The following is a 14591-nucleotide window of genomic DNA, read 5'->3' as shown; positions in this document are numbered from 1 at the left end:
GTTAAACATTTGCAACAATAAGGAAAACAGAACCCAGATTGTATTTCCTGTGTGTTCCTGAAAGCAATTATTTTCTCGAAATGAGAGTTTTAACATTTCTATGAAATTTATTTCGTGCATAATTTACTCGTGTTTTTTATTAATGCTTTATAATTACGTACTGCAGCTAAACGTTATTAATAAATTTATAAATTTCACTGATATCTCAATTGCCGCAATGTGATTAGAACACTTAGCTTCAGAACTTATTTTAACAGTGACATCGCCCGGTTTTGCTGCAAAGCATTGCATTCTTTTCATCACGTTTCGAGTATCAAGAGCGTCTTTTAATAACGATGCTGTTGCAAAATTACCACTAATGACTAACTTAGTTCAAAACATCATATTTTATCCACATCTTGTACAATGCCTCCTGTTGTTTAGCTCTGCTTGTATTTCCGTTTTCTGTTATTGAGGTGTGCAATAAAGTACTTGTATTGTTGTATTGTATTGTAGGTATTTGTATTGTTGTATTGTATTGTATCAGTTGCGTAAAACCACCCCCCGATAGTCCAAAATTAATTCTAATATCTGTGTTCAGGTGACTATTATTCGAATGTTATATTACTGTAGCAAGATGTCTATAAAAAAATGAAAAGAAAATTAAGATAAATTAAAAAAAACACTGGGGCTTTAACTTAGTTACATTTTGAAATTGTGGACCATTCTGCCGTATTCGAACTTCAAGATATTCACAAGAGACGACACGTACTAGATCCATTCTAGATACGTTATAGTTTAGATATCAACTAGTTCTCTTTTGCAGTGCAATTCGGGCAACCAATGTCACTTTTACGTTAGATAGAGTAAGATATCTATTAGATGTGAATTGGATCTCTAAATCATATCCTGTGGAAATCGTTCAACAGTATCTCCAGAATTGCGCAAATGTCAAATTTGACAGGTTACATCTTAAACATATCGTTATCGTATCTCGGTGATGTCTAAAATTAAAGATGTCTAATAGATGTCTATTTCAAAATCCGAATCGGGCCCATAGTTGTGGTACTGGACTATAGTCGGGTGATTTTACGGTAGGTATCCATCTTCGTTTGTCCGCCAGTGCCCCGACAACCAATTACCGCCACGGCAACAGTTTGATTGCGACCGCCGTGTTCCGTTTGTATCGCGTTTGTGCTACATCGTTATCATACTATACTACAGAATCTGGTAGTGCCACTGTGAATTCATATGAAAATATAATTTTTAGAGTGGCACTCCCACATTTCGTTACTTTACATTGGGTGCAGCCTCCGCGGTCATACCTACAAAGGTATTCAACAAGGCCGCGCTTGCACGTTTCTTATTTCACGTCGATTTTCCTTTAAAAAATGGATACTCAGATGCTCACCAAGGGTCTCCGTGCACACTATAGGAGTCAGTTGGCAACCTAAAACCTTGATAGGTTTCGTGGAGGAACTGGGATAGAGTACTTGTCCCACTTTAATTAACATAGTTCGGAAAAGACTGGTAGTCTATCTCGCCGAAGGATACTGTCGCGCCAATCATATGCTAGGCCTACAGTATAACGTTTCTTCAAACAAAAACATAACTTTTGACACTGACATATCTAATCCATATCATATCTAGACGTAATATTTGACGTATCTTAAAGTTCGAATCGGGCAGTAACTCACCTGCATATTGCAAATCTTGTACCGCACGGGCTCGCCGCGACAGCCGACCGGCGACGAACATGTTCGCAGCTGTCGCGACACGCCGCCGTCGCACGTTCGCGAGCAGAGCGACCATTCGCTCCATTGCGACCAGCCTCCGCGGTCCTGGGGAAGATGAAATAATACGCATAGTGAAATTAAGGTTAATGTGGGAAGACCATCTATCAGGTAGGGGCCCACTGATTAACAGTCCGCCGGACGGTATCGGCCTGTCAGTTAGAACAAAATTTTGACAGTTCCGAACAACTGACAGGCTGATACCGTCCGGCGGACTGTTAATCAGAGGGCCCGTTAAGACCGTCTAAGCTTTTTCGCCGGGCCAATTCGAGTTTTAGTTTTTTTTTAGAGTTCCGTACCCAAAGGTTAAAAACGGGACCCTATTACTAAGACTCCGCTGTCCGTCTGTCTGTCTGTCCGTCCTATTTTTAGTAGTAGTCTGTCTGGCTGTAACTCATGATCCGTGATAGCTAGACAGTTGAAATTTTCACAGATGATGTTTTTCTGTTGCCGCTATAACAACAAATACAAAAAAAAAATATTAAGTTGGGCTCTCATGATTTTTGCCGTTTATGCGTCATGGTATGGTACGGAACCCTTCGTGCGCGAGTCCAACTTGCACTTGGCCGGTTTTTTTTAATATATACGATCTGATTCAGATACGATACTCAGCTGTCAGTGTCAAAAGTAACGTTTTTGGTTGAATAAATGTCCCTTTCGACACTGACAGATCAGTATTTTTATTATTTTACACTGATTTTAACTAAAACTCGTAGTGGCCCGTACGTAGCAACAATTGTTCGTAGTAAGAAAACTCTGCTACGGACAACATAACAGCGTAGCACATGTAGCGGTTTGCCAATGAAAGCATTGCATTTTGCTACACAATACAACAAAGAAACGTTGCACTGCTTTCCTTCAGGCATTCACCTCGGGCATTTTTAGAGTTATATGACTTTCAGAAAAAGCGGATATTATTGAGTTTAATAATAATACCCGGGCGTTCCGGATAAGAAGCGTCTTTCCTGTGGACGATATTCTTAACGATTTGGGTACATTTTACTACATACGGCCTGATTCGAAGTTTAAGATACTTCAAAAATTTGCTAAAGATACGATATGGATCGGACGACACGGATGACGTTTCTTCAAACAAAAACGACACTTTGGACACTGACATATATCCGATCCATTTAGCAAATTTTTGACTTATCTTAAACGTCGAATCAGGCCGTGAGGCTTTTACATTTTTTATTCGGTATAATTTCATACGTACAATCAATGCGTAAAATCAAGGTCATAAATATTTAATGCATGTATGTAGTTTTTATTTATTTATTTAAACATTATAGCACAAAATTTAACTTATCGTACAAAAGGCGGAATTAATGCCAAAAAGCATTCTCTACCAGTCAACCTTAAGGCAAAGCAGAGAGTTTTTCACCCCAATCCATTAAAATAAGGTAAACAATCTAACAAACAATATTTTTGACCTTGAAAGCACGGCAAAAAAAAACGAATAAGTACTAAGGGATTTTTTATCTTAATATTTCCTTGACACCTAACACTCACAACAAGCTTAATGAGAAAAGCGTCTGCGAGTGACAAATAACAACGGTGGAGCCACTGACGTAGCACCAATAGCTGCCGCAACATAAACCGAAAGGTCGAAATTCTGGCCGAAAGGTGTCGTGTTTTGGAGGTTCCGGGGCAAACTGCCGAATCCGACACAAGACCAGCCGATGCAACGGAGCCACGCCGTTTTGTCGTATATATAAATAGTGTTTAGTTTTAAGTTTATAAAATACATATGTATGTTAGTCTGTAAGGTAAGTATTTGTAATATGGGCCTTGTTGCCTGATTTAAATTTTTAAATAAATAAATAAATAAACTTCATACGTGCGTTTAAGATTAATTCTACTATTCAGAGTACAGTACATGACTTTTCAACAAAGCAGTATTCTGTTATAAAACGACAAAACCCTGTGACACCAATTCATACAGCTCAGCGGAGTCATAAATATGTAAATATTTTTCACCTTAATGCATTTTAATAAGCACGAATTGAGCTGAGCGAGAATAGGTATAAGAAGTGTTTCTATTGGTTCATGACAAACACTTCCGTCGCTACGCATCCTCACATATCTCTGGTGGAAACGCTGTCTAAAAGGAGTTTCGTTAATTAGAATAAACCAAAACAGTTTCATTTCATTTTGAATCGTTTAAAACAAACAGAAAAGCATCGAATGCAACAAATACTCCCAATGCACGTTTCAAAGGAGCGATACTCAAAGAAAATTAAAAAAATGTAAACGTGAAAACATGTTATCTGCTTAAAAGGATTCTCCGATGCACTTTCCGTCGACAAAAACTGAAAATATTCCATTTCTATCGTACGTTTGATAAATCGGAACAGTTGACGGATGTACGATTTGTTTATTTTGCAGATTGCCTGGCGTTTGACGTTTCGTGCAAAACAAGAAAACAAGTATACGGAAAAAATCTTTTAATCCTTTGAAAGCCGACTAGTTTATTTTATTACATTAATATTGTTATGAATTACTTGATCAAAGGGTGACCCTCGAACTATAAGATGGACCGTATTAAGAGCATTGAACTATTATTACTAACGTATAGAACCATGCAGGCATGCAGAACCAGTATTTTGCACCATCAGTTGATGTTGTTTTGACAACAAACCATAGAAGCGGAGCGGGAATCTCGCGAATTAAAACCAAAATATTACTTTGCTAATCCGCGAAAAGATAACGTGCTAGTCAATGAGTGCTAGCCCGTTATACTTACTTGCGTATTTTTACATGCAATTAATATTCCTACCCTCCCACCAAAGCAAAGCAATATTTTTTTTTTTTTTTTGCGGTTTAGCAAAGTAATATTTTGGTTTTAATTAGTATGGATTTCCGCAACGTAACGCCTGATTCTATTCACTATTTGAATCTCGCGACCTAAACTAGTAAGCGCCATGAATTTTACGCCGCTTACGACGTTTTGTTCGCGTGGTACTTACAGGTTGCGATTGCGACGATTTCATTGTTAGGTAAGTATGGCTTTTATATAGTAATAATACTAATAATATTCCAATGATTAACCCCTGGAGCGCCCCAGAATTACCGTAGTATGGAACTCCTATACTAGTTACCAGCACACGTGTCTGTGTAGGGCGCTCCATGGGTTAAGAGTCATACGAACTTAGCCGCCGCCATTTACGCTCTCATATTATAACGACATTCTGAATAACATGAAATTTGGAATTAATTAACATTCAAGTAACATACTGTCAAGTACATCTTATTGTTGCTAGAAATTATAATACAAAAAAAAACAACGGGTTGCACTCCGGGAGTGCCGGCAGAAGTGAAAACTCAACGATATTGTTACGCAAAATATCTGCAGCACTATGTATAATTGAGGTTAACGTCATCTAGCGTTATTTCGTCGCATTACTTGAAACCCCTAAGCACATCACTGTGAGTACTACAGTTATATTAATACCAGTTTGAGGGAAACTCACTAGATGGTAATATTTAAATCAAAAAAAGAAAAATACAATGACACTATCCGTCACACGTGACGTCACGCAAGCGCCCTGCGCCGCCTAAACGAAACAGCAGGCTCAGGCATACATTTTCGCCGCGCGGTAGAAAGAGAGGGTTAGGCCTTACGCCTTACGCCTTACGCCTTACGCCTTACGCCTTACGCCTTACGCCTTACGCCTTACGCATTACGCCTTACGCCTTACGCTGTCTCGAGTTTATCATTTTTTCCCCACCTCAAAAGTGCACAGCGCCGCTAAAGACGTTTTTACTTAAAAAATTAGGGGCGAGTTTAAGAAACACACAAAACTTTGACTAGCTCTTTTATATTGTATTTTGCTTCGTTTGTACTTGTGTTTACGAATACAATTATATTTCTTCTTAAATTTGAATTTTTTCACTCTTTTCGGTGATGAAAGTTACAAGTGCGAAAAATAGGAAATTTTGTGAATTACATATTCGCACGTGTGTCGTAGAACGTTTTACAGTAGGTACATATCGCCTTTTAAATTTTCGACATAGTCACGTAATGTGTTTATTTTAGCACAGGGTTTCGTAATGGAGCACCAGAGTAAAAACAATTTTCATGCAAGAAACGAAGTGTTTTAGAAATGTGCCTGCAAACTCGTACTTTTGTCACAGAATTAATTTACTTTATAATAAAGCTTAGCCGCGCTCTAAGCCGCCATTGTTCACTATCTCACTTCCCAGTCGCCTTTTCAGAATACATATTGTTTACCCAGTATGAATACCTCTCAAATAGGTAATGTACAGTCGCCATCAGATATATCGGAGCGGCCAAGGTGTTCACAATATCTGAACACGCGCTCTAACGCCCTGACAATAGAGGCGTGTTCCGATATTTGTGAGCACCTTGGCCGCTCCGATATATCTGATGGCGACTGTACTTAATATTTTGCTTAAGTATTTACATTCATAACATAAAGGGGCCCACTGATTAACAGTCCGCCGGACGGTATCGGCCTGTCAGTTGTTCGGAGCTGGCAAAATTTTGTTCTGACAGGCCGTTACCGTCCGGCGGACTGTTAATCAGTGGGCCCCTTAACAGTTAAATGCTTAATAATATATTGGAGTTTTCAGAAAAAATGGTACCATTAACTTTTTTTCGAAAAACCATCAACTTTTGGGTATTTAGACTCAGAATCACGAGTACTATTGAATGAGACAAAAAAGTGTCCCCAGTTTTTCATACAAATTTTGGGTGTCAGATTTGTAACGGTTCATACAAAATTACAATATATATTAAACGATTTCAACTTGTATTAAAAAAAAATATGATGAATATGATGAATATGACAAAATGTTTGTGAAAATACGGTACAAAACTGAAATTTTTTTTGGGACACATTTTTTTCTTTTTAAATCGATAGTCCTCGTGATTCTGAGTAGAAATAACCCTCTTAAGTGCAAATGCCTATATATTACTAGGAACCCGCCCCGGCTTTTCACGGGTTACACAAAACACAAAACCTTAACAAATTATACACCTTACCCTTCTTCAAAAATCACTCTATTGATAAATGAAAACCGCATGAAAATCGGTTCAGTAATTTTTGAGTTTATCGCGAACAAACATACCTACACACAGACAGACGCGGCGGTGGACTTTGTTTTATAAGGTGTAGTGATTATGATATTTCTAAAACTAGTGGCTTGCTGAGCTGTAGACCTCATGTCCCCCATGTCTCCGCCATTTAAAAAAAAAACCAAGAACTGAATCGTCAAAAAAAATTGACTTGTAGAGGAGAAGATACCGACATAATACGAAAGCATTTTTGCCAACGCTGGATCGGAGACCTTCGCTAACGGTCGGTCAATTACGATACTCACCCTTAGGGTTCCGTACCCAAAGGGTAAAACCCTTTCCCCTATTACCGGACCCTATTACTAAGACTCCATACTGTCCATCTGTCCGTCTGTCTGTCACCAGGCTGTATCGGTTGCATACTCGATCGGTTTGTCATGAAACATTAATCAGGAAACTTTATTATTACGGAGTTAGAGGATCGGCACTGAATTTACTTAAGTCCTACTTAAATGGTAGAATACAAAGGGTCGATGTGAATGGACAGCGATCACCTGGGTCATTGGTCTCTATGGGTGTACCACAGGGGTCAATATTGGGGCCTTTCCTGTTCCTTATCTACATAAATGACTTGCCATTCCTTGTTAAGACCCACCATGATATAGTATTGTTTGCAGACGACACCTCACTTATTTTCAAAGTCAAACGACAGCAACAAGCTTACAATGATGTAAACAATGCTATTTCAAAAGTAGTAAATTGGTTCAATGTTAATAATTTACTGTTAAATGAGAAAAAGACTAAATGTATTAAGTTTGTCACTAGTAGTAACGTAAGGCATGTGCAAACAAGTGTAATTGTGAAGGATGAGGAATTGGAATTAGTTGATAGTACAGTTTTTCTTGGTATAACTTTAGATTCTAAACTCCAGTGGGGTCCCCATATTGCTACTCTTTCGAATAGACTGAGCTCTGCAGCTTTTGCAGTGAGCAAAATCCGTCAGTTAACTGATGTGAAAACAGCTCGATTAGTATATTTTAGTTACTTCCATAGCATTATGGCATATGGTATTTTACTGTGGGGCGGTGCTTCAGAGATAAATACCATTTTTGTTCTGCAGAAGAGGGCTATTCGAGCAATATACAAAATGAACCATAGAGACTCACTTAGAGATAAATTTAAGGAAATTGACATAATGACAGTGCACTGTCAATACATTTATGACAATATTCTGTATGTACATAAAAATATTGTAAATTTTAGGAAAAATTGTGAAATTCATAATATTAATACTAGAAATAAACATAAGCTCGCAGTGCCCTTCACTCGGCTCCATAAAATTAAAAAATCATTCATGGGTAATTGTGTAAGATTTTATAATAAACTTCCAAACCATATTACTGAATTATCTATTAATAAATTTAAGAATTATGTAAAGCGTAAACTTATTTCTAAAGCTTATTATACCACACAAGACTACATGAATGATATTACAACGTGGGATTAATTGTTATTCGAAATGATTATTTATTTATTAGGTATATTTGATTATTGATGAGGAAATGGATATTCCGATGTAATACTATCTACTTCTTTTGTTACTTATGCTTTTTTTTTGACATTTAGATTTTATTCTAGAAATTCTAGACTAGTATTTTTTTATACAATCTTTTTAATGTTTGACGATCCTTTTGTGAAATTTTTAGTGTTAAATTTGATATGTATAATAATCCAATTTTATTATGGAATAATATTAACATCAATAAATTGCTCTGATAATTAGATTAAGATTAATTACGATTCATAAGAGCTTGTTGCTAGGCCTACATGAATAAAGTAAATTTTGTTTGTTTGTTGTTTATCTCATGAACCGTGATAGCTAGACAGTTGAAATTTTCATAATAACAAATACTAAAAAGTACGGAACCCTCGGTGGGCGAGTCCGACTCGCATTCGCCGGTTTCATTATTTGTGATATTAGGAAAAGTTGATGTATCTATTCTCTTTACATCTGTTGTGACCTTGTTCCAGCTGGAATCACGGCGTTAATGAAACATCAATCAAAACTGGGCAAGTAATTTGCCGGGAAAACGTTTCAGGTCACGTCCCACCGAGTACGAGTAGGTACCGTCGAGTGCATAAATATGTATACATTTCTTCACCTTAACCCATTGCAATAAGGTGAAAAAATGTATACATATTTATGAACTCTACTGTACAGTCACCTGTAATAATATATAACACAACGAAGGCCGCAAAAATATCTGACACGATCTTATTTGTAGAGACCAGGGAGGCGAATAGGGGAATTTTCGGCAATACTCGAGCGTGGCAGTTTAAGATATGAGAGATACCTTAGACCTAATAGAACAACCTTGTAAAGTATTTAGCTCTATATGTAGTGACGCGCGCCTAGGATAGACGATCAGATTAGTAAAAAAAAATGGATAGTCTGAAATACTCGAGCGCCTCAGATTAAGATATTGGGGGTTGATTTTAGTGTTTAAAGACTAAATTTAACTAATCTGACGATAAGTCCTTGACGCCGCCGAGTTATAGGGTCGCGAACTTGTAAAAAAAAAACGTTAATCCGGCATTCTCGAGCGCGATTTTTTTATTTTTTATTTTGAAGAATATAATCTAAAACTTACTAAAAATACAAAATCTGCCGGTTTCCGCATGACCGGAAGTGTGGAGGAGCCATTTCGTCTTCCTAAGAACGCGTTGCGGCATATAAGTCGCGAACGATACATTTTACAAAAAAAAAGTTTAAATAAACAAAAAAGGTAATTTTATTGTCATTCTTAAATTCCCCGTTTTATCAAGGAGAAAGAAAGGAAAAAAAAGAAACCAAAAAACCTTTTTCGGTCAGATTAAGAGAACCCACCAACATTTTTGTCAGATTAAAAAAATATGCTTTCAGGATACCGAGATAAACCTCCCCTATGAAAATCTGACGCGCTCGAGTATTTCAAAAAACTTTTTTTTTTTGCATTTTCAAAAATTCATCGTAACTTATCGTCACGCCGAAATCGTCAGTTTTTTTAAAGGAAGCTTCCTTGGGGCCTACTTAACACCCCTTCCAAAAATCTGACGCGCTAGAGTAAATTTTTTTTTTTTGCATTTTTGACTACTTTATATGCCTACCCCCACCACGCAAACCGGCAGATTAGTATACCGTTGTTATCAGAGGCACTCGGGGCATACGTAGTATGAATATCTGACGCGCTCGAGAATGCCCAAGTAACTGTTTTTTTTAACATTTTTGAAAAACCGTACACGCCAAACCCACCGCTAAAATGGTTTTTGCCATACGAGCTTTTCTTTTCGAAATTATTTTATCTTTCGATTTTGATAGGTCTCGACGGCGCCGTTGAATTACGCCATTTAGCTACCTCGCCTCCCTAACTATTTGGTCTGTGGGTACCTACGCGCGGAGAGTGCTGAGGACGAGAATCAGTATTTTGGTTTTAGGTGTTTAGGCTGAGAAAGTAGATTTATATTAATCGTGATTTGTAAGTGTCTGAAATAAAACTATTGAAAGGGTTTATATTGCGTATATTGAATTCATACTACCTACAACCCGACGTTTCGAACCAATTATATTCTTTGTTTCGAACCCTTTACAGCGTTCGTGGTCAACGGGTGACTGAGGAAAAACTACACTGTGCAAAAACTACCCACTTACAAAGTAATGAACTATCATAAACTATAAATCCTAAGGCCAGTTATACATGCAAAATTAATTATTAAATGTTAATTAATTAAGTGTCTGGTGTTACTGCTTAAACAAAGAACAATAGTACAAGTGTTTAAATGCGAAGGCCGAAGGCCGAGCTCCGCGTAGGGCCAAAGGCCCGAAGCGTCCAAGACGTCAGTGCTTTAGCACAGAACAATAGCACAAGTGCCTAAATGCGAAGGCCGAAGGCCGAGCTCCGCGTAGGGCCGAAGGCCCGAAGCGTCCAGGATGTCAGTGCTTTAGCACAGAACAATAGTACAAGTGTCTAAATGCGAAGACCGAAGGCCGAGCTCCGCGTAGGGCCGAAGGCCCGAAGCGTAAAGGATGTTAGTGCTTTAGCACAGGACAATAGTACAAGTGTCTAAATGCGAAGGCCGAAGGCCGAGCTCCGCGTAGGGCCGAAGGCCCGAAGCATCCAGAATGTCAGTTCTTTAGCACAGGGCAATAGTACAAGTTACTAAATGCGAAGGCCGAAGGCCGAGCTCCGCGTAGGGCCGAAGGCCCCAAGCGTCCGGAATGTCAGTTCTTGCACAGGGCAATAGTACAAGTTTCTAAATGCGAAGGCCGAAGGCCGAGCACCGCGTAGGGCCGAAAGCCCGAAGCGTCCAGGATGTTAGGGCTTAAACACAGAACAATAGTACAAGTGTTTAAATGCGAAGGCCGAACGCCGAGCTCCGCGTAGGGCCGAAGGCCCGAAGCGTCCAAGACGTCAGTTCTTTAGCACAGAACAATAGCACAAGTGTCCAAATGCGAAAGCCGAAGGCCGAGCTCCGCGTAGGGCCGAAGGCCTGAAGCGTCCAGGATGTCAGTGCTTTAGCACAGAACAATAGTACAAGTGTCTAAATGCGAAGGCCGAAGGCCGAGCTCCGCGTAGGGCCGAAGGCCCGAAGCGTCCAGGATGTCAGTGTTTTAGCACAGAACAATAGTACAAGTGTCTAAATGCGAAGGCCGAAGGCCGAGCTCCGCGTAGGGCCGAAGGCCCGAAGCGTCCAGGTTATCGGTGCTTTAGCACAGAACAATAGTACAAGTGTCTAAATGCGAAGGCCGAAGGCCGAGCTCCGCGTAGGGCCGAAGGCCCGATGCGTCCAGGATGTTAGTGCTTAAACACATAATAATAGTATAAGTGTCTAAATGCGAAGGCCGAAGGCCGAGCTCAGCGTAGGGCCAAAGGCCCGAAGCGTCCAGAATGTCAGTTCTTTAGCACAGGGCAATAGTACAAGTTTCTAAATGCGAAGGCCGAAGGCCGAGCTCCGCGTAGGGCCGAAAGCCCGAAGCGTCCAGGATGTTAGGGCTTGAACACAGAACAATAGTACAAGTGTTTAAATGCGAAGGCCGAAGGCCGAGCTCCGCGTAGGGCCGAAGGCCCGAAGCGTCCAAGACGTCAGTGCTTTAGCACAGAACAATAGCACAAGTGTCTAAATGCGAAGGCCGAAGGCCGAGCTCCGCGTAGGGCCGAAGGCCCGAAGCGTCCAGGATGTCAGTGCTTTAGCACAGAACAATAGTACAAGTGTCTAAATGCGAAGGCCGAAGGCCGAGCTCCGCGTAGGGCCGAAGGCCCGAAGTGTCCAGGATGTTAGTGCTTAAACACATAATAATAGTACAAGTGTCTAAATGCGAAGGCCGAAGGCTGAGCTCCGCGTAGTGCCGAAGGCCCGTAGCGTCCAGGATCTCAGTGCTTTAGCACAGAGCAATAGTACAAGTGTTTAAATGCGAAGGCCGAAGGCCGAGCTCCGCGTAGGGCCGAAGGCCAGAAGCGTCCAGGATGTTAGTGCTTAAACACAGAACAATAGTACAAGTGTCTAAATGCGAAGGCCGAAGGCCTAGCTCCGCATAGGGTCGAAGACCCGTGGCGTCCAGGATGTTAGTGCTTAAACACATAACAATAGTATAAGTGTCTAAGTGCGAGGGCCGAAGGCCGAGCTCCACGTAGGGCCGTACGCCCGAAGCGTCCAGGCTGTCAGTTCTGTGTTTAACCACTGACATCCTGGACGCTTCAGGCCTTCGGCCCTACGCGGAGCTCGGCCTTCGGCCTTCGCATTTAGACACTTGTACTATTGACCTGTGTATAGAACTGACCTCCTGGATGCTTCGGGCCTTCGGCCCTACGCGACTTCAGCCTTTGGATCATGCGATTTAGATACTTGTACTTTAAAATACTTGGAAAAGTTACGGGTGGCGCGCGTCTGTCGGACGCTTCGGACCTTCGAATCGGTCCTACGCAGAGCTTAGCCTTCGGCCTTCGCATTTAGTTAGACATTGTACTATTGCTTTGTGTTTCCATACCGAAGTGTCGCGCATCTCGCGAATGCTTGATGTATTATAATTATTTTGAGTAATATCTTAAATTTTATCTCTAAAGATTATTTGGGGTCATAATGATTCACTGCATCTAAATGAACTTGAATACAGCATTTGATGGGTAATTTTAAAACAATTAATTACAGCGTCACACCTATTTAATTATATGATCATTTCATTTTGGAGTAATGAATGTAACGATTAGGTAAGTACTATTTATTTGTAAATAACACCCCAAAATTAAGAGAATAGATATTTCATACGGGCAATACACGTTTTATAGCAAACTCGTTCGTGTCTCTCCTGTAGCCATCGCAAATATAAGGGAATCTAAAAGCAATTTTTTACGCAGCACCTTTACATGCGGAATAATTTTTTTCAGTACTTGAGACTCAAATGAGAAAAACGGGATAAGTATATATGTACCAGAGTCGTTACCTTTTATAGTATTGTCCACAGAAGTGACCTTTTCTAAAATATGTTTTTCCCATAGGTACATCAGAAAGTACCCAACTAAGATAATAATTAGCAATAGGAACTCGAGATTGTAAAGCAGCCGTCATACGTTCTATGTGTTCTATCAAACTAACTCGCGCCGCCGCGCCGCCATAGATTCTAATGCATTATTTGAGGATATTAGCATGTTTTACTAGGGTAAAAGTGCTATATAAAGAACCGTTTTTGCTTTATCTTACTACTTCAGGTATTTTGCGCCAGTTTTGTGCCCTCTTTTTCGCACACGGTGGCCTCAAACAAGAGCAGTGATAAAAATTCTGTAAAAACTGTCACATTTTTATTTTTTAGAAGCTTATTATAATTCCGCGTGCTTTATTTTACTCATATTTCATTAAAATAAAATAAGATCTATCAAATGACACCAATTTTACCGAAATCGGTCAACGGGCTGATAAGTCATTACTAAATGAACACTGAAAATAGAGGTCATTTTAGCTCCGAATGCGTCGTTTCTAGCGTAGAATCGGCGCCATCTATGTCAGCGGCACATGTAATTCCGAGTAATGGCTACTTTCCTCTATACACTGATGTCAAAACTATACATATAGGTATTATAGTTATGGAGATATAAGCCTCCGAGCCATAACACTTTTCGTTACACTTGGTTTTTGGTCCGGCACCTCTACTACGGGTTTTTAAAGACGTTCACCTAACGTTTCACGTCAAAAAAAGAATCAAGCCTCTAAATTATTTATTGTAAATGTTGAAAATGTTCATTGTTCTTTTCAAACAACAAACGTACGTTTTCCATCATAGCTAAGCCGTAAGATTCACGCCTACATTTTACATTTCAAAATTCATAAAAAAACACATCAAACTCTCAACAAGCGAAAAACCTAAACAAAATGCAACGCGCGAATTTAAAAATCACAAGACTCCGCTTCTGTTAAAAGCAAATCTATGGGTCTTTCGCACTCTCCCATCTTAATATATCTTGCTGATATAATTCCAACCTTACTGTAAAACAATAAGGTTGGGGATTGGATGGTTAGTGAAAAAGTAATGTGAAGTTTGTGAGAGGCCTCGCAAATCTCGAAATACTTTATACATGCGCTCGAAACACTCGGTGAGAATGGGAACCTTTTATCGAATTTTCTGGTTCACGGGGTCTATTTGTGGAGCACACGTGAATAGTTAATATTAACGATGCAAGTAATGTTGATAAAAGTTTTTAAGCGGAAAATGAGGGTGTTACAGGCGCCTCTTTATAACAGTTACAATTTCC

General features: G+C 39.6%; 1 protein-coding gene across 1 annotated transcript in view; it reads right to left on the bottom strand.

Moving 5' to 3' along the window:
• Window positions 1–14591, bottom strand: part of LOC134801853 (protein madd-4) — a 490229-nt gene that overhangs the window by 95485 nt on the left and 380153 nt on the right. The window contains exon 5 of the mRNA XM_063774493.1: window positions 1677–1820. Within this exon, the coding sequence (XP_063630563.1) occupies window positions 1677–1820 (144 nt within the window). The remainder of the gene's footprint in view (window positions 1–1676; window positions 1821–14591) is intronic.

This window comes from Cydia splendana, chromosome 2, assembly GCF_910591565.1.
Source record: "Cydia splendana chromosome 2, ilCydSple1.2, whole genome shotgun sequence".
Lineage (NCBI taxonomy): Eukaryota > Metazoa > Arthropoda > Insecta > Lepidoptera > Tortricidae > Cydia > Cydia splendana.
Note: the sequence above shows the minus strand (reverse complement) of the source record. Positions and strands in the feature narration are given on the sequence as shown.